This window comes from Zonotrichia leucophrys, chromosome 7, assembly GCF_028769735.1.
Source record: "Zonotrichia leucophrys gambelii isolate GWCS_2022_RI chromosome 7, RI_Zleu_2.0, whole genome shotgun sequence".
Taxonomy (NCBI): domain Eukaryota; kingdom Metazoa; phylum Chordata; class Aves; order Passeriformes; family Passerellidae; genus Zonotrichia; species Zonotrichia leucophrys.
The window spans coordinates 27646287-27669944 of record NC_088177.1 but is presented as its reverse complement, the minus strand read 5'-3'; the positions used below and the strand labels follow the sequence as shown (position 1 = coordinate 27669944).

Here is a 23658-nt window from a genome sequence, read left to right as displayed (position 1 = left end):
TGGGCAGTACCTATAGCAACTGCATGAAAATGAGGAAGAAAGCACGTCTAAATATGAATAATTCCTTGCTTCAATGTGATGAGTTTTCTTTGCATTCAGTGATGTAGCTTCAGTTTATCAAAAGTAAAGAAAATTTTCTAATTTTTCAGGCACTTGCTTATGCATGTAGAAAGTAGCATGTAACAGCCATAAAAGTAAGGGAAATTTGATCTTTTGCATAAGGCTCACACCAACACCTTGTGTGCTGTTTGTTGAGTTTCTCCCTTCACGTACAGCAGTGCAGCATAATCGGTATGGGGTTTACTTCAGCAAAAATAGCTATTCAGCAGTAGCTCTTGATGCACTTCAAGGCCACATAACACAGTCTGAAGGTCAAGTTCTGACTTCTTGAAGCCTAATTTATTCAAGAGGACACTAAAGTACTAGAGCTAGAAAATGGCCAAGCACTTGCTTCAATTGATGAAAAAACTGGGTTTTTTCCAAAGGATTTCTGCCCACAGAAGAGGATTATGATCAGAGTAGGGCACTAAACACTGCCAATTTCCTTGGTTACTGTATGAAGAATGTTAGATGTTCAAAGAAAGCAAGAAGAAACTGAAAAAAAACATATCAAAGATCTGTTCAAGAACTGAAGACAGAGAGGAGACAAAGTGCAACGTTAATTGTACCACTAAACCCTGTCAAACTATACAAAGGACAAGTAATGGCCAAGTGCATTAAACCACTGAGATTTTAAAGGGCTTTTAAAAAGCTCAGTGCACTTAATACTCACCCTCTCATAGGCACATACACACATACATCTCTGTCTACCCTTCATGGCAACTATGCAGCATAATGCTTTACATTTTAAATTTCAAGACCACTGATGGTTTTGTGTACAAAACACTCTAGAAAATCTGATTGCTTGTAGAGACTAGAATCCCAAAGGATAGAAAAAAACTCCCTTTTCCTGCCTGCACCTGAACCATAAGGACTGCTAAAGTTAGTTCCATTTTGATTTCATTTATACATGTGGGATCATTTTTGTACACAATAAAAACAAAAGGAAGTTTTACTGGTTTCATGCCAGTCAAAGCAGAAACTATGTCTGGTCAACCAATTTATGATGACTGTACCAGAATCCATCTTTAAGTGCCTGCTTGAGTATAAGGAGTATATATTAGTACATATTCAAGGAGTATATATAAGTACATATTCAGTGCAAAAATTGATCTAAAATTCTTTTCAAGAATAGTTTCAGATCTAGATGTATTTGGCCGACATCATAAAAAGGGGACGAGTGCTGCAATACCCTCCCTGAAGGAGGCTCTGTTTTTCTGGCTCAAAACCTTTATTCAATTTGTAAAAAATTGCAGATAAAGAAGTAGCCTATCGTGATGTTTTATCCTAGCAATTTATGTCTAAGACATAATTCTGAACTGAATTTCCAGTCACACCCATCCTAATGATTTACCTGTGATTACCCCCATTACCTTCTCTCAGATTCCTCAATAATTCATTAAAGAAAATATTCCATTTTAAACAAAAACTCTTAATTCAAAAATTTCATCTCAACCACCACAGTTTTTCTGACCACTGCTCCCTAAGCCTTTAAAAGCCTTTAAAGCCCACTCAAGTCCATCTCCCACTCCCTCCATCTCTAAGAAACCTCTCAGCTGTCTTCAGAACTTTGCAGGATGCTGCCCTTACATTACATTACATTGTATTACAGTAAAAATCTTATTACTGTAGTGTACAATCAAAAAATCCTAGAAAGACATGTGTTGGAAGGGACTTTAAAGATCATCTAGTTCCAGTTCTCCTGCCATGGGGACCTTCCACTAGAGCAGATTGCTCAAAGCTCCAATCCAACCTGGTCTTGGATTATATTATTTATTATTGTATTTCTTTTATTTCTCTTACTGTATGAAAGACAAAAAGGGCACTGGCATTGTTTTTGTATTTTTAAATTACTATTTTTCAAACTGTCCTTATGAAGAGATGTTACACACATGAATGCTTGGTCTGTATCCAGTAATTGTATAAAAGGTATCCATTTAATGACACCATTATCATGTCACTTAAAGTGCCTTATGTAAAATTCCTGGATTAGCACACTGGCCTTTCATCTCAGGGGTCCAAACGCAAAACTGAAAAATTACTTTCATGCTCTTAGCCTTGCAGACAGAAATTACTAATTCTCAGTACAATTTGGCTTAAGTGACCATTTTTCCTTGGGGGAGGGATAAGCGTTGATTAAAGCAGCATGTGATTTTGGGCCAGAAAAATAGATGGAATAAAGATGCAAGAATATATTGAAATTTTCATGCCCAGTCCTAGATCTGAGCAATCTAAAATCACATCTTCCTTTTGTCATATTTCTTTCAATTAAAAGACACTATACAATCTCTTCAAGAATTGCTGGAAATTATTCATCTGCAATACATATTGACTGTGTACACAAAGCTTTTGAACATCATCTGACCTAGTGTGTTATGAAGTTCACAGTTGTTGTGGGAAAAAACTGCAAGTCTCTGTTCATACACCTTGCATACAACATCAAGTGGCTAAGTCTTCTACTTACCATGTAACAAATCTAATAGAATTGTGTTTATATTGAAGAAATTTTCGGTCTTTGACTGTAAAACAATGTCTTGAATGCATCATAACCTTTCAAATCTAATTTTTTAAGCACTTTTAGAAGAGTATGAAGTTCTCCATACAAAAGATAAAATAATTTACTCTGACTTGGATGAAGTATATGTCTAGTCAATACAAACTATAAATCTGGTTGTGATAGCACTCAATATACATAATTCTCCATGTTCATTAAGCATGTAATTTTGCCATCTGTGTTACAAGACCCCTTGGAACCTAAACAAGACTCAGTAGCTTTAGTTAAAAATATATTACTTAAGAACAAAACACATCAACTGTGATAAGTATTTCACATCAGACTTCAAAACAGAAAGTATAAAATAACTTTGGACAAAGTATATTAGACATTTTGAATGAAAATGAGAAAACCTAAGTGCTCAAGAAGTTGGCAGAACACATTAAGTACATTGACAATGCAAAATTTTACCTTTTGTGAGATGGGAAAATAAAGATTTGCAATTTTTGTAGTATTGTGATTAAACTAGACTTCTTACACAATTACCTATTCCATGAATTTAAGAAATAATTCTTTGTAATCACGGACACACTAAAATAGTATTTCATGAGCTAATAGTTACGTTTCTCTTGACTATGCAGTGTTAATGTAAAAATCCTACTTTTCCAGGTTCTTCAAGTGCAACAAAAAGTAGAAATTACACCACTTTAAGGCAAAGGTTCTAATGTCCATGAGAAACACAAACAAATTTACACGTGCACATATGTCAGCCACCCCTCACCAGCATGGCTCTTTCCTGCCCACCTTCCCTTCCTCCACTATTCTAGTTCTAGAAATTAAGGCATTGCTATAGAAATAAGAAAGCCCCTTCTGCAGAGGGAAAAGATACTTTCAGAAGAAATTCTACACGCCTAGATACAGCCATCACAAGCCTTAACAAGCCTATTAAATTTGGCACACAGTGAGACCTCAGTGAGGACACATGCCTTCAAGAATTTTTTGAAACAGCGTGCAACCCAATATCTACCTACCTAAGGCAACACCCTATGCTGCTTCCTCCTACTGCTTCCATTAATTTTATTTTGGGCTTACAAAGTGCAGAGATAAAGAGAAGTAAAGCCAATAACTGTTGGCAGCTAATTTGATAACAGCATGAAAAAAAAATGAGAGAGAATGTGCAGAAAATTATCTTACTGTGAATTTGTCAAAAAACTCTTGTATTTTCTCAGAGAATTATTATCTTTCAACATCAAAAAAAATAAAAATCAATCCTCTGAAATATACACTACAGTTAAAACTGAGTTTCCCAGCCTTCTGAATGCTAGATTGAGTGAAGTTACACCTCTCCCCTCCCACACAGCACCAAGTACTGCTGTGTGCATACCACAGGAGTCTAACACAACTACACACTGCAAGAACAAAGACCTTTCTCTCCTTACATACAATTAACAAAACCCAGACAAAAATAAAATAACTCTGACAACTCAAGATCTGAGCTCTAAAGGGTTGTTAGGGGGAGGAAGACAGGACTGGAAAGTAACTACAAGATTGAGAGGATGAAAGCTGAGAAATTAAACCACAATTTTTAAAGGAGTATTTTTTGAGAAGTGTAACAGAGATATTGCAAATTGTTAGATAACACCATGTTAACACTGTGCACATCTTGCACATATCTAAATGTTAGAGTTTTCAGACCAGAAAAATAGTATATTATCATGCTAGTGAGACAGCAGCATAATCTAATCTCTACCAATCAATCCCAATTATGCTCACAGGCTGCCCCTCCAACTCAAACAATGAAATCATATAAATGAATACCATTTATATCACAAATCAATAAAAGTTATGTGTTTATACACTCTTTTAGACCCACAGGACCAATGCCATAAATATATGCTGCATTCCACATAAACTGCTCATGAGAACCATTTAATACTGTAGCAATACTTCAGTGAACTTTCATTTTTCACAATGCTGGCACATTAAAAAGCCACTGACTAACAGAAGAGTCTATTAACAATGAGTTAAGCACATTATGCAGCAATGAGGTTTTGAAAAATATCTCCACATTTACAAAATAAATCGAACTAATTAATAACTTACAACTTGTTTGAAATAACTTCTCATAAGTTAACATATCTGGCTCAGCAGAGAGTCATATTTCTGCACTTCATTTCCGTGTGTATTTTTAACTTCACAGATACCCCCAACGCATTGAGTTACACTAGGCAATCCTGGTGCACACAGATGTAATCATTTTGCACTGCTTACACTTTTTACTGAGATAACAAATAAAGGCAAGGTACAGTGGCTAAGGAAAAACACTGTACAGTGTCACCCTGGTTCCCAAAATACATGATGGGCCATCCACTCTAAAGGCATTAGCCAGAACAGGTCAGCAAGAGCACATTGAGTGTAAGGCTGATGCAAAACCTGTGGAAGCAGACTCCAGTAATCCTTTGTTACGAACAGTATCGTAGCCTTCAAAAGAGGCATATTTTAAAGCAATCATGACATTTTAAAAACTACATTAATCCCTAAGAAAAATAATTTCCTGCACAAAGTACAGAATTATAGTTACAGAGAAAAGAGCACCAGTAAAAAAATTCAATTGTGGACACATATATATTTATAAGCAAACATATTTCACATAATGAAATAAAAAATTTCTACATTTATCAAAAAAGAAACATTATTATTACACTAGAGAAATTTAAGAAAAGGTGAAAAAATAAATACAGCCATGTTTAAACATTGTTAGCAACCCCTACTAATGTCAGAATTAAAAGACTGATTTAAATGCCATACCCTTTTCTGCAGAGTTATTGGCATAACTGCAGGCAATGTTACTCTTCTGGAAGACAAATTCATGTCTGCTTTTCACAGAACTTGCCAACCTTCATCCAGGTGATAACACGAAGCAGAACAAAGTAGTTAGCAATATTTCTTGAAACCTAATTCCTCATAACCTAAATATTGGAGAGTCAGCAGAAAGACTCGGGCTCTAGTAAATGTCATTCCATTTATGTGAATTCAGTCCTACTCAAAGCCAATGACAGAACACACTGGGGTAGGACAAAATACAAATCAACCAACCAAAGAGCTTGAAAACTTGTGTTCTGTCCTTGCAAATGCCCACACTATCTCTGGCTATAAAAATAAGCAGAACAACATGCATTTCTATCACTCAGAGCTTTGTCTTTACTGTCAAAACAAAACCAAATCATTAAAGACTGCATTCTAACACCTCACACTGAGTGGTTACAGTCTTGGGGCTTTTTCTCTGGCTTTTTCCAGGGAAACAAAATACTCTTCAGTGCTTCTGATCTTTGAATTCCAGAGAAGTAACTGAGCACAAGAATAGATTTAATGAATCCATGGAGTTTAATTATATGATTCTTAACTACCTTTATTCAAAGCAGAAGCAAAACATCCCTTTTACTTTAAGTAATGCAATTACTACCTTTCCAATGCAACCAAGGTCTGAAATAATGACACATAAAATGTTTCAAGGAGTGACATTTAAGACTGTTTTATGAACCCAAGTTTTTAATCATCCCCATTCACATAATTATTTTATGTATCAAATATCTGCATAAAAAAGTCTGTTTTCATTAACATGGTTTGACAAAGGAAATCTGGGGTTTTTCTTTTCTTCTTTGTCAAAAAAGGCAACATTTTGTATTGTTTAAATGATAAAGCAAGCTATAATTCTTTTTAAAGGTCTCATAATGCACTTAATAACTGAAATTTTTTTCTGCTTTTATGCAGCATGACTAAGCAAAATTTCTGTTGTAAACCAAATTATTAAACAGATGTCAGAACTGTGATATTGAGTATTCCTTTTATAACTCTTGACCAAGCAGTTCTTATCAGAAACATTGCTTTTCGTAGCTGAAGATTGCAGACATTTAAAAAAAAATATTTTTACTAAGCACTCATAGCTTCTTGAAGAATAACATGTCAGATATGCAGGCTGCTGTGTTTCATAGGCAGTCACTGCAAGCATATTTTGATCATACACCTGATGCACAAGTCCTAAAAGTATTCAGGACTGACTTGGTAAATATTACAATAATCCATACTAAATTTCACTAGAACATATTTATAGGGGTTTCCCCCCCCCCACCCAGTGGAAATGAGCACACTCTGTATTAATCCCAAAGTATCTAGAAAAGAATCTCATCTCCAAGACATAGGAAACTGTACAATGACAAGTTAAAAATAAATAATTTTATTTCATGGGATTTTCTGATTTGAGAGTTTTCCAGGTGGGAAATACATAACAAGTCTCTGGCACCACTGAGATACCTCAGAATCTATGAATTCAAGCATCTCTTTTAACGCTAAATCACCCTTCTCAAACCCTAAAATCGCAGTACTTAAATAAGTTCTGTTGATGAACAAGAGGAGCAAACACCATAAATACAAAAAATACAACTCCCTCCAAAAAATAAAACCTGCATTGTACTGGCATTTTAGCACCAGCTCTCAATTAGTAATAAAATACTGCCAAGGAATAGGAAGTAAAGATAAATATTTTCCTAAAATTTCAAAACGTGTTGTCCTTGATTGAGACACACAGGATGGAAAAAAACTGATAAGAAACTTATGCCAAGTAACAAAGAGAATTTCTTTAGAGACAGACATTTGATCCTCGTTGTTAGCTTTAAAACAAGAGCTTCTAATAAAACCGTAAACCAATTAAAATACAGCATTATTATTAAACAACTCATTGCCTTGCCTCAATAAATGTTCACTTTTAACTTTGACTCCTTCTACATTCAGTTTATAGCAGCAAGAGATCCATAGCAACTAATCTTTTAGGTTTAAGGTATTTATTTCATTTTATTTTTGTCCAACTCCAGTCCAAAATCTTTATGATTGTTTTGATAAAATAAAAAAGTACTTCTGAGATCAAGTTTAAAGTGTTACTTACGTAACATTTGGAATTAACATCCTTTTCTACTAGAGATAGCTATGATAAATGTCAAGTGTTTGCAATTAGGTTTTTACCTTTCAGGCACACAGTTTTTATTTCCTGTGGGAGCATGTTTTCAAAATTCTATAATATAGCTCCAAAATTTTGCTGTAAGAGCCAGAAAAAAACTTGTGGTACCAGAGCCCGATCCCACAGGCGTTTTACTCAAGGAATATTAGACATGCACATAATTGCAGCACCAGGACAAAAAACTCCCTCTACCCTTTTTCCCTCGGATCTTATGAAAAAATGTTTGGGTAATAGCAGCTGCAGAACTTGCAGCATTGCATTAGTGACTTCACTGGGAAAGAAACAAAAATAGCCCAAGCCATTTTTCCTTACCCTTGGGTACTGAAGGTCCTTGGCTCTTGAAAGCATGTGCAGCTTTTTGCTCTATGAATAAAATTGACCCATTTGTCTGCAAGGTGAAGCAAAGGCTCATTTTCCTCAGCGCAATTATCTGTATTGTATCTTTTCCAATCAGATGAACAGACCAGACCCATTCAGAAAGTAACCAAAAAATTAAGTGTTGCATTTGACTTGGTAATAAAAATCCAATATTCAAATAATGATTAGGTTTAAAAAAATATTACAGTAATTTATGTATACTAGTGAAAGTAAACATGGTTGCATCCAAGAGTACTAAAGATAACATTAATTAAAATATTTTCTTTTTTTAAATTTCACAAACATACATTTAAAAAAATAAATTGAATAAAACACAACTTCTAAGTGCAAGCCTTTTAGAATCACTTCACCATGTGAAAGTCAAGAGGAGTTCTATTGATAAATGTGAGATACAGAAAGGCTTTGAAAGCCAAATATGCCTTCAGAGAAACATATGACCACTTTATTTTTTTTCCTACAGATAAAAGATTTTCCTTGTCCATGGCAGGTCTGCAAGGAATTTTGCTGGTGCTGGTAGACAGGAAGGAAATCAGATCCAGCTCACTTGCTGAAATAACTATGTTTATGCAGCTTTTCACTCCTATTTTTGTCACTAAGCTACCAGATACAGTTGTGAAAACATTGTGCAGATACTTTTTAGACACTTCAAAATATAAACCACTTCTACTTCTTGCCACTTAAGAAAGCGTGACTAAATGGAGTGGGCAAGAATTGAAATGCCCTTAGTAAATTAGTAACTCCAATAAGGGTTTTAGAAGAACATATGGAATAGAGATCTCCTGCTAGAAGAGGAAGGTCAGTGATGTCCTTAAGGCACTGAATACGGAGTCACAAGAGCTGATCTATTCCTAGCTCGGCCAGATATAATGCAGGAATGTGAGCATTTATACGTAACAGAACAAATCACACTCAGCTTTTGCTTCTGTAGATGAAAAAGAAAAATCCAGATAATATAAATCCAGTAAAGTTTATAAAAAATTTTGATGCTATTTTTTGTACTTGTCTTTGAGCTAAGGCAGTAGTTTATTACACAAGACCAAGGTAAATCAGGTAAGTTATTCATGGTGCTATTTGCCCTTCCTTGTGAGAGCTCCTGTCTGCCTGGCACAGCCACTTTGTCTCTTTAGCAGAAGAGCCCTTTAATGTGTGACCATAGAAACACACACAGTGTGGGTTTTGCACAGGTACATTTACATACACTGGGCAAATAAATACTTACTTTAAAACCACCCCACAAAAGAGAGGTTTCAAAGTGATTGAGGTGTTGTTTTTCTACTCATATAGTCCCTTGCACAAAGAAAACTAACAGGTCTTAGCCTTCACACATAGCATACAGTACACCCTCCTGGAGGCTCAGTAAGGACTGCTGCAGATGCAGTTGCATAAAACAGACTGTATTACCTGTAAAGCAACACAGACATTACAATGTACCTAGGAAATTCACTAAGTATGAGCCACAAGGAACATAATGAAGCTTTCCATCCCTGCCACTTTTCCTCACAAACTAGGGGGATCTTGAAGCATTGTTACACATGCTCCTTGCAAAGATTTTCAGCTGCCTATTTTTGTGATCAATAGGTTCAAGCCTGATAGAAAAGCACACAGATGAAGTTCTGTCAGCTGAGATATTTAAGAAAACCCTCGTATTGCAAGGACTTCCCTCTCACTACACAGCAGTGAATTCTAGCAATTATGAGAATAAATTCTTGCAAACCTCCAGCCTGTTTCTCAACAGCTGATACCATTTCTGTGCCATTATCAAGAGCTTGCAGCTGTTCATAAACACCAAGTCTTAATGTAATCAGTAACAGGAGTTATCATAACATAACTAATAAAAAAGGCTATTTATAGCCCAAGAATGCAGTAATTGAAAAATCCCATTCTGATCACAGGACAATCTCGTGTATATTGATTTCCTGTGGATATAATATCAAGTGAAGAAGCTAAAAGACAGAGCTGCCAGTATGCAGTACAAGCATATCAGAAACAGGCAGGAACACCTCATCAGTATCCTAATTAGAAGCACAGGCACACAACTAAGATAACCGATATATGTTTCTCTCTTGGGACTTCAGTATTAAATATCATGTACACTATTGGGCTAAAATATGAGCTGATTAGCTGCAAATGAATGTTCTGTGACTTGAAACAGGAGAAAAGCAACTTCACATTGTTACTAGAGCAGAGGTCTAATTTCTTCTTCCTCTCAATTTCTCCTCCCACAACTGCCCTTCATGAAAGATTTTTGTTGGCCTGATTAGCTTTTTCTTTTTAAATATTCCCATTTGAGGTGACTCCCATCAGGACTATAACACGAGAGGCATGCTTAAACACTCTGGCTTGAAATTCTCCCTTTCTGTTCATTCCCAAATCAAAAGCAATCATAAAAATGTGAATGCCTTTAGAAGTAGCAGCTTTAAATGTGCTGAAGACAAACATGGAGGACCTGGGCATTGGTCAGCTGTTATCTCCAACTTATCATTGCCAAGTTTCACCACTTGCTAGAGACACAAGTGCCATCTTCTTCATAGGAATAAGCAACTGCTAGAAAAGTTTGGAAACTCTGAGCCCTGAAATCCCCAGCTGGAAGCTGTATCAGTTACTGTCTCTGCACACACACAAAAAGAGATCAGCATGAACTGTCCCTAAGAGGATGCCCTTCCACTGCCTGGCCGTTGGTGTTCCTGCTACACAAGCAGCAACAGACAGCTATTATCCTAAAGAATCTCATCTGAGTGATCTGCAGGTGTTAAGACACAGATATAGGTTGTCCTCTGCTACAGAGTGTGGTAAGAAGGGTGAGAGATCTCAGGGTTATTGACAGCTTCTATACATTTCTTATGCAAGGGAACTGAAAGCAGAGAGTGAAGCATGATATCAGCAGGCACCTGAAAAAAGTGAGGAATTATTTTTCTGTCCTAACAGTGACATCTCCAATTGATCCAGTTTTCATTACAACTCTAGCTTGATCTCTTAATTACACTTGTCACAGAGCAAAGATTACCCCTGCAAAGAGTTAAAAAGAGCATGAAGCAAAAACCATGGGGGAACAACCATACTGTATTAGTGGCTCTGGAATTATCATGTGAAAGAACAAGTAAGTCCTCAGCTATCTACTGTAAATAGATACAAGAAAATATGAATGTATAAAGAGTATTAAATTATTTTATCAATCACAAATATTCAATACTATTCTACATGGATGATCAAGTTAATTCCACCTAGTGAAAACTGACCAGGTTCAACAGTGGTGTTTATATGGAGGCATGGGGTTTTTTTAATACAGAATCTAAATTATACTTATTGTGTCAACATTTATGCACAGAAGTAGGATGGGAATATGCCTCTCCTTGTTTCTATAGTTCTCAAGTTCTTATTTGAAAAGATAATAACTCAGAACATCAGAAATGCAGTAATTCAAGGATATGCTAAAAACTGCACCAAAACTCCTAGGAAAAACTGATCTGAATTTGAGTTCCATTCTTCAGCTAATGCCCCAACACTAAACTAACAAAGTTTTATGATGATAAAATCATGAACATTCAATCGTCTTACACACTTTTTAGTACTGTAAAATGTATGGTAAAGTGCCTTGTATTTTCTCCTTCTGTTGCACACTTTTTCATTCAAAAGGGGTTGTAAACTTTTATTAAGAATCATCTAAGTTGTCAACTTTACTAAACCTGTATCATTTAAGTAATTTAACTATTAATCGTTGACCACCCTAGTCTCATTCAACACAACTATAAACTGTTTATAATATAAAAATACCAGTAGCTGATATAACACTGGTGTTAAAAATACTGGGCAATGACACAACAAAAGAAGACCAGAAGAGAACAACAGAAGTTTTATAAGACCAGAAGAGAACATTGAGGAAAAACAAAATGGAAGAAAAAAACCCACAAAAATACTTAAGGCTTCATCTAATTTTATGAATATTACTAAACACTATTCTGATTAATCTAGACTGTGTGTCCCAGGAAATCAGAGGGGAATGTGTATCTGTTCTGATCAATGACAGTTCAGACAATGGTCCATAAAAGGAAGATGCCAATAGTGCTCTGCTGTTACAATGCATGCCTCCTTAACACAGCATCACTTACTGACAATGCCATCACTGAGAAGAAACCTCAAAAAAGATCTGCCAATAAAATATTTCTTTAATCACTGATCTGTCTATGGCAGCTATGGAGTGGCTACAAAATGACCCAAACTTTCCAGCTCTCCAGTCTAACCCTAAATAAAAGTACCTGTCCCTGGTTGCAATTATAAATAAAAAGTGTGTTAGTATCCATCACATCTCATTTCATTCTGTAAATTATGAGGATTCAAACTCCATTCACAAGAGTTTAATCTTTTCATGTCAAATTCAGTACAACTGAGTTATCACAAGTGACTCAGCAGCATAAGAGAGTTCCCTGCAGTTTCACCTGGCTTTAACTGGCAAGTCTCTTGCATATTCAAAGAAGTTGATCATGTTTGTATCATCACCTGCTCTAGACACAGAGACTTGACAGGGCCAAAATACCAGGTAGTCAGTGCAGACTTCAAGAGATAAATATTAATGGTTCACTTCTTGGAAAAATCAAGGTTTCCAAATTTACAGAGGTTTTTCTGGACAAGTTATTAGATCTACTGCAACATCACAAAGGTTTCTTGTTCAAAATAGAACTTCCCAAACAGCACAGAAGAGGCAGTTTCCTGCATTGAGAAAATGGGCCTAAAAGAAAAGATAAGCAGCTTCAGGTTTGACTTTTAGGCTGATGAATTCAAAACAATCAAAATCCAAAGGATTGTTAAAATCATTTCAATCTGACAAACACTGGCAATATGTCTACCAAAATCTGTGACAGTACTGATGAATTTTATTTTATTTTATAGAAGTGAAAACTGTAAAACTTAAAGCCTAACACCTTCCTGATGTTACAAATTAAGCAAAAAGCTTGCAGAGGCAGTATCTTAGTAACCACAAAAGTTACTTGTTTTCTTGCCTATTAGAATGGGGGAAAATGCTATTTTTGTGAAGTTAGAATGTTTACAGTCTTAATTTTTACAGTCTTTGAGTTGTTTTTGGACAGTAAAAAAGTGAAAGGAAACACTAAGATGAAGTTTGACAGAAAGCAACTAATTTCAATGTAAAGAAGAAAAAGTAAAATACAAAAAGAAACAGACAGGTGATTATTCTCAAGCTTCCCCAGGCTGATATATCACACTGCTTGTGATAGGGCACCTCCAGTATAAGCCAGGCAATATTCCTGTTTGCTAAAACAAGAAACTCTTCAACCTTGCCGCCTGATTTTTACCTTTGTAGACAAGTGACTGTCACAGTGTTAAGATGGCTTGTCAAAGTACAAAGGTACCTGCATTAAAATAGCAGGTAAAAATAGTTTTAATAGGGTTCTAACTAATTCCAATCTATGTAATATCAATAAAGCTTTCCTTGGTGGGCAGGTACAACCATATCAATAAAGAAGAGAGCACAGGAACTGGAGCAGACCACCAAAAGAAACATCACAAAAAGGAATCCAACTGAATCCTTCTTGCAATCCTTATGTTAGAGACTTCATTGAGCTCTTTAATTGCGTTCTGCACAAAATGTATTTACTGTTAATCTATAAACTGGTTGGAAGAGTTTTTTCCTTTCCCTTCTGACTTTCTTGTGTAATTTAAGGGAAAGCCATGGGGAAAACTGATATATGTTTGGAGGCTGTAAAGAAGAAAAGATTTGAGAACTTACAAAGGAGGACATGTGCAATTGTCTCCAGCTTGGAAGGAAATCTGGTAACAAACACACAGACTGGAATTACAGAGTAAATTCAAGAAATGCCTCTTTTGGTCGGAAGAGAAGTCGCAACCTTTGGAAATTGATTGGCAATTTATGAATCACTGCATTTCAAAAAAAAACCCTTTTTGTTTTTGCACTGTTTGAAAGTCAATAGTAAACAAATATTTCAGACAAAAAATCTGTCATGAACACATTTAAGTACCAAAGACTTAGCCCTGTATGTCTGCTAGTAGAATTATATGCAGTTTTGGAAAATGAGGCTCCAAGTAGATACATTAGAAGACCCTGAATTATAGCTGTAAAAAAAATAATAAATGGTGCTCCAATTACAACAGTCAACGCTCAATAGTATTCATAAACTTAGAACAGTACACATTTTTAAAAACTCTGCTCTTAAACATAAAGTTCCTGTTGGCTCTTCTTTGTCAAAGAGCTTTACATTAAAACCTTTATGAATACAAAAAGCAAAGTCAATTCCACTACAATCACACGTATTTGAGGTCTCCATACAACTGAATTCCTGGAAAGAACATTGTGGGAGCACATTTGGATTCCACATGATAAAAATATCTACTTGTTTAGAACATCAATAAAGACAAAAGAGGCAAGGTAAAATTTCAAATTTTCTTGACCTTGAGATTTACTTGAGTTTTATTTTTGCACTTCTAATTTAATTTAAAGAAACAAGGCACTAATTACCTTGAACTACTTTTGTCATGAAACACTTTTTGGCTTATCCTTGAGCAGGGCAAGAGTCAGCTTCTGCAGTGAAAATATTCAGGTTTTGTTTTCAGAAAGCAAAAAACTAAGCTTCCATAAAGCTACAGCAACATCTTCTTAGTTCATTTTACCAAAGACAACAAGAACAGAATAAGTTTTCTTACATTTCATACTTTTGCCTACTAATATTTATTTTAATCATAATTAAAGCCAGAAGTGCAGTGTTTTATATTTTCAGTTCCTTGTAATTTCTTAGAGAACACAAGCTTTGAGGCACAATTAGATTTTCCATGCAAGTTCATGGATTCCACCCAGAAGCAGCAGATGCTTGATTCCTCAGAGGAAGGCAACATTTCCCACCATCCACGAAACTGACCACACTGTGTTGGACATGAGGTGAAAAATGGTATTTTCTTGGCCTATCCAGATAAAAACCTACCACCTGAAACATGAAATTCAGTTTATCTGAACACATTTCATAGAATCAGAGAATGACCCAGTTTGGAAGATACTTTACAGTCACCCAGTCCAACCATCAACCCAAGCACCACCACTGTAACCCCTAAACCACCAGCCAGCACCAGGTGCAGATGCCTCTGAAACAGGGATGGTGACTCCATTACCCCAAGGGCAACCCACTCTGATGCCTGCCCACCCTAGCAGTAAAAACATTTTTCAATTATCTAATCTGAATTTGCCCTGCCTCAGCTTAAGAACACTTCCATGTGTTCTCTCACTGCAGAGACCAGCCCCCACCTCACCCCAATCTCTTTTCAGGGAGCCGTAAAGAGCAATGAGGCCCCTCCTGAGACTCCTTGGGACTAACCAAAGCCTGCTCCCTCAGCTACTCCTCACAAGACACATTCTCCAGTCCTTTCATGGGCCCTGCTGCCCTTCACTGGACACTCTCCAGTATCTCCACGTCCTTCTTCCAAGTGAGGAGCCCAGAAATGAACACAGCACTCAAGGTGTGGCCTCACCAGTCCCTGGCCCTGCAGGGACCACTATTCCTGATACAGGCCAGGATTCCCTTGACCTTCCTGGCCATCTGGGCACACACTGGCTCGTGGTCAGCTGCTGCCAACCAGCACCCCAAGGGCCTTTTCTGCTGGGCCACTTTCCAGCCACTCTGCCCCCAGCCTGCCGCACTGCATGGGGCTGTTGTATCCCGAGTGCAGGACCAGCACTTGGTCATGTTGAACCTCGTGCCCCTGGTCTGGCCCATCCATCCAGCCTGTCCATGTCCCTCCACAGGGCCTTCCTGCCCTCCAGCAGATCAAAATCTGACCCAACTTCCATGGTCTTTGCATTTGCTAATGGTAGGCTCAATGCCCTCATCCAGACCATCAGTTAGGACGTTACACAAGACCAGGCCCAACACTGATCCCTGGGGACACCTCTAGTGACCGGACACCGCTGGATGCAGCAGCACAATTCAGCATCGCTCTCTGGGCCGGGCCATGCAGTTCCCAGCCCAGGGAAGAGTGCACTTCTCCAAGCTGTAGGCTGCCAGCTTTTCTGCATTTTTTTGGTGAAAGGGTTGTCAAGCACTGGAACAGGCTGTCCAGGGAGGCGGTAGAGTCACCATCCCTGGCAGGGCTCAAGACACTAATGGACATGGCACTTGGTGCTATGGTTAATCGAACATGGTGGTGCTCAGTCAAAGGTTGGACCCAACAATCTGGGAAGTCTTTTCCAAACTTAATTATTCTGTGATTCAAAGATATAACACAAAACTCTTCCAAAACTGCAAGGGGAGAAAAGAGATGGACAGCTGTGTTGGTGAGGCAGACCAAACAATGTTCAGAGGCATGGACATACCACTTCCCAAGCACAGAGGCAAATCACTATTCTGCTACGTGGCTTTTACCAATTTGCTTTTATAAACTTATTTTCAGTGAGTCAACCCCACAAACATGCTGTTCAAGCAGCATGTTCAACGTTTTGAGAAGCTTACAATAAAAGATCATTAGAAGACAGTAAGAATTTCAGCTTAGAAAAACAAGAATTCAAAATAACGTTAATAATCTATTTAGAAGTAGAAAGATTTCAGATGTCACAGGTGCTATGAATAAAAGAGAAGATATTCATGACAACTTCTTTCTTCTACAGAAGCAGAAAATCTTTTTTGGAGAGAAAAACAAGACAGAAGAGGCATCTTTTCTTTTTTTTTTCTTTTAGAAACACCCATTTTGATAATAGTTATCTACAAGACACAAGTAGAAATTCACTCTGCAATTTTCCTGCCCTATGCTTGAAATTAAACGCAGAGAAGAAAAAGAAACTAAATCAAAAGCAAGCAATCTAAAAGAAGAATCACTGAAAACATATGTAGATCATCAGAGGAGAAAGAATTCTGGCAGCTGTCAACGCTATGCACAAAAAAAAAATTCTTAAGAGTAGCTGGTTTCTCTTAAGAGTTAGTGAACTATCAAAATGTAACAGTAATATTCATGAAATTTTTGTATACAGATACATATTTGCACACAGAGCTGCTACAAAGTTGACAAAATAAGGACAGGGGGTGGAAATACAACATTTCCAAGCACAGTTCCACAGCCACCTGTGGGAAGTCAAAGTCACAGCCAGTTCACTTCTCTTTGCACACCTGCTTAGCATTCCTCTCTTTTTAAACCTGAGTAATTTGAAACCTATTAGAAGACTTCAACCTGAATTTCAAAGATAAAAGTTCAATTTGACAATTGTCACTTGGCCCTAACTTTAATAATTTTAGATGAAGAATGCAACAACAGTCATTCTGAGTCTGAAAAATGGTCTGCTTGGTCTAGAATAATTTCTCCTGTTTATGGCAGTGGCCATAAACAGACACCTAGGGGACACAAATCATAGTCTTGGTAAAATGCCTCCACAAAAGTAACAGGAATATTTCTCTCTATGTTTCTGGTAGCTGGAAAACAGGTCAGGCCCTCCAACAGACACCAGCATTATGTTAGTTCACTTCTGTCAGGAAACCAGTTGTTCTTGTTCCTGCTTTTACCAGAAGAAGCACTACATTCTTAAATAAAAATCCAGGAGAAATTGAAGGACTGTGAGCAGAAATCATCACAAGAAGTACATGTGAACCTTTAGGAAGAAGCAGAAGTAAAGTCAGTGAAGACATGAACTTCAGCTTCTGGAAGCCTGAAGCTGATTTAACCAATGAAGCCTGTCAGCAATGTTAAATATGACTGGCCACAAAAGCAGTTGACCTTTGTGTGTTAAATCATGCTTCCCAATTTCAAGTCCAAAGATTACCTCAATGACTGTGATTTAGGCCCGCAACTAATTTAAACTATCTTTTCTAAAATGTGACTTTTAGTCCTTTTGTTCTTAAAGATAATATTACCAATTCAATGTTTCTCCTGCCTCTGCAGAGACAGTCAATGCTCCCACCTTGCCCAAGAAGAGGAAACTGGAACAGTTTTATCCCACTGTGGTCAGATGCACAACATTCAGATGCACACTGGCCAGAATGCATCAGATTAGTATTGCTATTGTAGCATAAGTACTAAAAGCAATAAAAGTAGTCCAGAAAAACACCATAACTTACAGAGAGACACCATGGTGGACATGCAAAATAGGGCAAAATCAAATCAGGGCAGTTTCCCAACACATACAAATGTTTTTCACTGGAGAAGTGAGGAGAAGGCTCCTCCTCAGGGTACTGGTCACAACTTGGCTAACAAAGTTCTCTGGCAGGTGCACAGAAACAGCTGTGGCAAGTTAGCTTCAGAAAAGTTAATACAACTACAAGAAACTTCAACTTCCAAGCATATTCTTCATGCAAATCTAAAAATGGAATAACGGTTAAGGTTCTTACACCTCCAATATCACACTTAAAACTGTTAAAACAGGGATCATGCAGACCACCAAAACACAGAGTGTGAAGGAGGGAGTAATCCTAATCCCACAGATGTTCCTTGTGAGAACTCTTTCCAGTCTCAAGAAGAGCAGAGAGAATGAGACAGGTAAGCTTCCAAAGAGTGAAACTGATCTTCAACACCAGTAATCTCCAATAACTGGAAACTCTGTCTGAACAGTACTGCCAGGTCTTTCTGCCCACTCAGATCTTCCCCTGGCTTACAGTTTAAGGTCTTTATGGAAACACATTAACATCAGCCACACACGGATAAACACTCATGCATGTAACATATAGCCAGGTACACAGCATCTGCTCCTTCCCCATCCATTTAGGTTTTTCCCATTATCCTGGCAAAATCAGAACTTTAGAAAAGCTGTTCAGTGACTGTTAAAACCCTCTGTTCTGTAACATTGATGACAGTAATTGGAGGTGGGGAGGAAGGGAAAAACGAAATTAACTTCTCATTTAAGGACATAAAGTACTGCCTGCCTGCCCCTGGTTCCACTTAAATTGAAAAATCTGCAGAGCCGCACATACACTCTGTGAAAGAACAGTCATGTCTTAACTCACAGATTCCAAAACCTCATTTTCTACAATCATTGATGACCTACAGAAAAAAATTCACCAAATTACAGAAATATGAACACCTCTATTTTAATAAAATAATTTAATAGATAACTGAGCTTTTCCTCAAGATTTCATTTAACCAATTTAGGAACTGTCAAACAATAATTTATAAATCTTACCTGCTTTTTTCTTGAAGTTGCCTTGGGCAACAGACTGGCTGACAAAACTGATGCAAACGGCGAGCAACACAGCTCAGGAAAAGGATTTGGAATTGATGGGTTCTCCAAAATACTGTCACCTTTCTTTTTTCTCCTATTTCAACAGAATACATAATATCAAGCAATAATTGTAACAGCTGCTGTTAAAATTGCAATATCCAACCACAATATATTAACTACAGAGGCACTAATACCATGATGCTTCCTGGTTGCAGCAATTAGCTTTCTTTTTTGGAGATATTTTATTTAATCAGTAGGCTGAATATATTAACATACAGTGCCTAACACTACTTGAAAGCAATCCAAGTATTCAGCTCTGAATATAAAGTTGTTTGAACATGCGAAAGTCTTTGCAGAGTAAGAGCAGAGATATATTTATATTGGCTTCTAAGGACATTAGTAAATATTTTGTTGTCCCTGTGTTTATGCCATTCCCTATGTACACATATTACAACAGCAGATGCATGTAACTTCTCAGCAAAACTTTCCAAGTATACCACAACAGTATTTTAAACAAATGGAAACTTTTTTTTAACCAGAATCGAATCAAAGTGACTGTCAAGAGAAAACAGTGCAAAGCAATCCATTCATTTCTGTTTTCAGTTAGTTTTGTATTGGCATCTCTGCAGCTCCATCATAAAATGAATGTCTCAGTTGTTGCTGTCTGCTGAAACAGCCAGGATTGTGTCAGAAGTACCACCAGCCAGCATTTGCAGGAGTAGGGAAGGTAATCACCAATGCACTTGCCTAAGAGCTCAGTTATGCACGGGTTTAAAGTATCACATTAATAATGTGGTTGTTTAGACTGCTGTGTACATTACAGTGCATGGTTTTCTCACATAAAATATTGAAGAGCACTTTGTCTACTTGATTTCATCTGAAAACCTGCACCCAAAGCACCTGATGTATTTGCATCTGCCAACATATTACAAGAGTTTTCTACATGTGTGAGTTAATGCCCCCAAGCTTCATATTTTACTTTATTACCTTCTTTATTATCATTCCAGATTTCATATTTTATTTAGCACAAAGTGGGGAAAACCATCAGAATAAGGTTACAATACAGAATGAAGATACTTCACTTATGGAAAATCCTCACCACACCGGTGAGCATTCATTTGAAGTGGTATTTTGCTTTAGGATGAGCAAAAAATCCTGTAATGCAGTATTTTAAGATTTTGTAAACTTCAGTCTACCGAAACTCATCAGATGCTTCATGAAAAACCCAGCTCATATCTTCCTTTACTAAGAATAGAGACCAATGCCTTTAAGAAGAGCCTGAGAGGTAACAAACGGGGTGCACACCGCTGCCAGCGGCACTGCTCCCGGTGAAGCGGTTTTATCTCACCAACACTCTGAGAAAGACACTGCAGGGATAAAGTAGCTGCTGGCTCAGCCTGACAAGGCAGGCTCAGCACTGCCGGCTCCTTTCACCTCAGGCTGACAAACCTCAAAAATAAAAAGGGAGGTGGGGGGTGGGACACGCACGCATCCGCAGCGGCGGAAAGTGTCTGCAGGGCCGGGAAACAACTTTTGAGCTCCGGGGAAGCGCGGGCCGGTCCAGAGCCAGGCCGCCCCCCTCCTGCGCCTCGCCCCCTCCCCAGGCCGCCGCACCCCGGCCCCGCCAGCCCCGCGTCCCGCCCGCAGGGCGCCGCCCGCCCCCCGACGGCAGCGGCGGCCCTCGAGGGAGCGGCGGCGCCCGCCGGGCTCCGGCCTTACCTGTCGGGGGGCGAGGGCGGCGGGTCCCGCCCGGGGGGCCGGGGCAGCGGGCGGGGGCAGCCGCGGGGGCCGCCGCCAGCGGGCTCCGCCGCCAGCCCTGCGCCGGGCGCACCGGGCAGCGGGGCGGCCATCGGCGGCGGCGACGTCCTGGCGGGGCGGCACGGCGGCGAGCGGCCCCGGCGCTGCCGGGCGGAGGCTGCTCTCGCTCCCGCTGCGGAGGAGGGGGAGGCGACGGGGAGCGGGGGGAAGCGCCGCCCGGGCGGCACCGAGCGCCTTCCCCGGCACACGTGCGAGGGCGGCGGCGGCGGCGGGGGCGGGCGGCCGCCGGCTCCGCGCTGCGACGGGGAGGCAGCGCGGGGCGGGCGGGGGCCGAGCGGGGCCCTTGGGCTGCTCCGCCAGGCCGGGCGGCAGAGCGGGGCGGGCCCGGCAGGTGCGCGGGCCCGGGACCCGAGGCCGCGGCGTGACCCGGCGGGGCCGGGGGCGGTGGGGCCCCGCCGGGCGGGCCCGGCCCCGGGCACCGCTCGCCCTGAGCCGCTGCGCCTTCGGCCGAGGGGGGCACCGCGGCCCCGGCATGGCCCGGGACCTCCTGCCCCGCGCCGGGCAGCGGCTCCAGCCGCGCTCCGCCGGACCGGCCTGACACGCGACTCAGCGCCTGGCAAATCATTAACTGCACTGACACATCCCTCTGGGCAGCGGGGATTTATGGACGTGCCTTGGAGAAACAGGGAATGACCGAGGCCGGGGAACAGACCCGTCACCTTGTGCCAGAACAGCGGCTCGTGAGGAGGCTGGGCTCCGGCCTGGGCCCAGCACCCACATCCAGCCACAGCCTGGAGCACAGTGGATTGTGAAAAGGTTTTCCCTCGTGCCTAGGGCTCATCCACAGCAGCTTGATCCCGCTCTGCTTTATGTACATAAATTCCTCTGTGGCAATTCCATGGCCGTCCTTATCAATGTTTGTCCGATTTCAAAATAAAAAATCCCCCTTGCTGTGTGAAGAACAGTTTGATGGCACCAAGCAGAGTGGATAGTCGTGTTTAGGTCAGTCAATCCGATAGTCAAAAACTGAAAGCCCCTGGTGAAGACAGCACCATGCAGAAACCCTCTGACTGTCCTTGGCATGGTCAGGGGCAGTAACTGAGATGTGAGACTGGTAAAAATGTAGAATATTTTGAGGCAAATCCTTTGCCGTTTTCCTGAATCCACTGAAAAAATCATCACACACGTGCCAAGATTTCAGTTCTGGAGAAAGATTTTTGTGTCATAGAAGCAATACTCACAGGTTTCATTTTGGCTGAGTCACAGATGATTTTGCAGGACATTCATTTTCAATGAAATGAAGGATTCCTTGTCCTCTGAACAGCTCATTCTGTCACACAGCAGAAGTGGAAGTCTGAGTTGATTACAGTTTTTATATACAAAGTCTGGCAAATATATCAGGAATTTTATAGTGTCAGATAATTGACTGGATTTGCTTGTTTCTTGTGAGCAGCTATCCTTTTAAGAACTGCAGAGACAAGGCCACTGGGGTTTTTTTCCTAGTTGATTCACAGGCATAACTCTGACATGTTAAACCTCATTGTCTTCAGAAGAATAGAAGGCAGGACAAATGGTATCGGTGCTCTAGGTAGAAGACAGATTGGAAAGAGATAAAAACCTGCAAGTGGCAATTGTATGCTGGTATTCATCAGCATTTAAAAAGTTCAGCCACAAAAAGAAAATATATTTTGATTTTTCACCTATTCTGTGCAATGTGTTATAGAAGTGCAACCTGACATACATGGTATGTTTTTGTGTCTTTGGCTTAGTCATGTAATTGTTTTAAAATGCCAGGCAAATAAAAACCACAATTAGAATGAATAACAGCAAATAAATACTTTATTTTTTAAAATAACTTTGGTGGTAATCTAATTAGTTATGACAGCAGCAATGCCACTTCTAGAAAAAATCAATAAAAATGTCACGCTATTATAATTTCACTTGCATGTTGTAAGAAACAAATTTACTGAAACTGTTTTTTTACATATCTCATAGTCTGTCCTGATGCTTGCTACTGTCACTGCTTTCTCTGGGAACAGCATTGCATGAGGGACATGCAGTCAGTGGAACACTGAGGCACAGAAGGACCTATGTGACTGTTCCAGTGTAGGCATTGCAAATGTTGCATGCATGAGAATGTGAAACTCAAGGTTCTCCAGCCTTACTGTCTCTCTTTGCAAACAACTGTAAGAATACAAATGGTTTCATGAGCTGGGCTAAAGATATCTGAGAGCATTTGACCTAGAATCTGTTCAAGTGTAACCTTTTTTAACTCCTTCTTTGAACAAGTACAAACCCAGTAATCTCTGAACAGTTAATAGAGTTGATATTAAAAGACTGGCAGATTTCTGCTGAGACCCAACACCAAAACATTTGTTGAGCTGTGTGACTTGGTTTCCTTTTCATCATAAATACACTTAAGCTGCCTAGTGTGTTTTTTTGATAATTGCCATGCTTGTGCAGCACAGTTGTTCTTGTAAGATTTGCCATTTCCCAGTGTCCTGGGTTGGCTGTATGATGCTGGTATCCCCAGTTCTCTGCTCTGTTTATGTTGGATAATAAGTTTTGCACCTTTAAGACCGGTTCTGAGAGCAAAGGGGGAGAGAAGACTAAACTAAATTCCTGAGTATTCTTCAATACTCAACTCAGTAGGCTTATTCCCTGTCTTTTAATTTTTACCTTTCTTACTCATAATCACATCCAGGTGTTTATCAAGTAAAATTAAAATATATATGGAGAAAAATTGCAACAGATTCAAGCTAT

The 23658-nt window shown here is 39.3% G+C and overlaps 1 protein-coding gene across 4 annotated transcripts in view; it reads right to left on the bottom strand.

Annotated features, from left to right (window-relative positions):
• The window catches only part of GRB14 (growth factor receptor bound protein 14), a 58398-nt gene extending 37411 nt beyond the window's left edge, over positions 1-20987 (bottom strand). For 3 of the 4 annotated variants that reach the window (XR_010440967.1, XM_064718027.1, XM_064718028.1), the window contains exon 1: positions 5402-5524. Coding sequence is in view for 3 of the 4 variants with exons in the window: in XM_064718027.1 (XP_064574097.1) it covers positions 5402-5464 (63 nt within the window). In the remaining variant the exon portion in view is untranslated. Of the gene's footprint in view, positions 1-5401; positions 5525-19098; positions 19232-20856 lie in introns of those variants that run through there. The other variant, XM_064718026.1, reaches the window with a different exon arrangement.
• Between the last annotated feature and the right edge of the window lie 2671 nt (positions 20988-23658).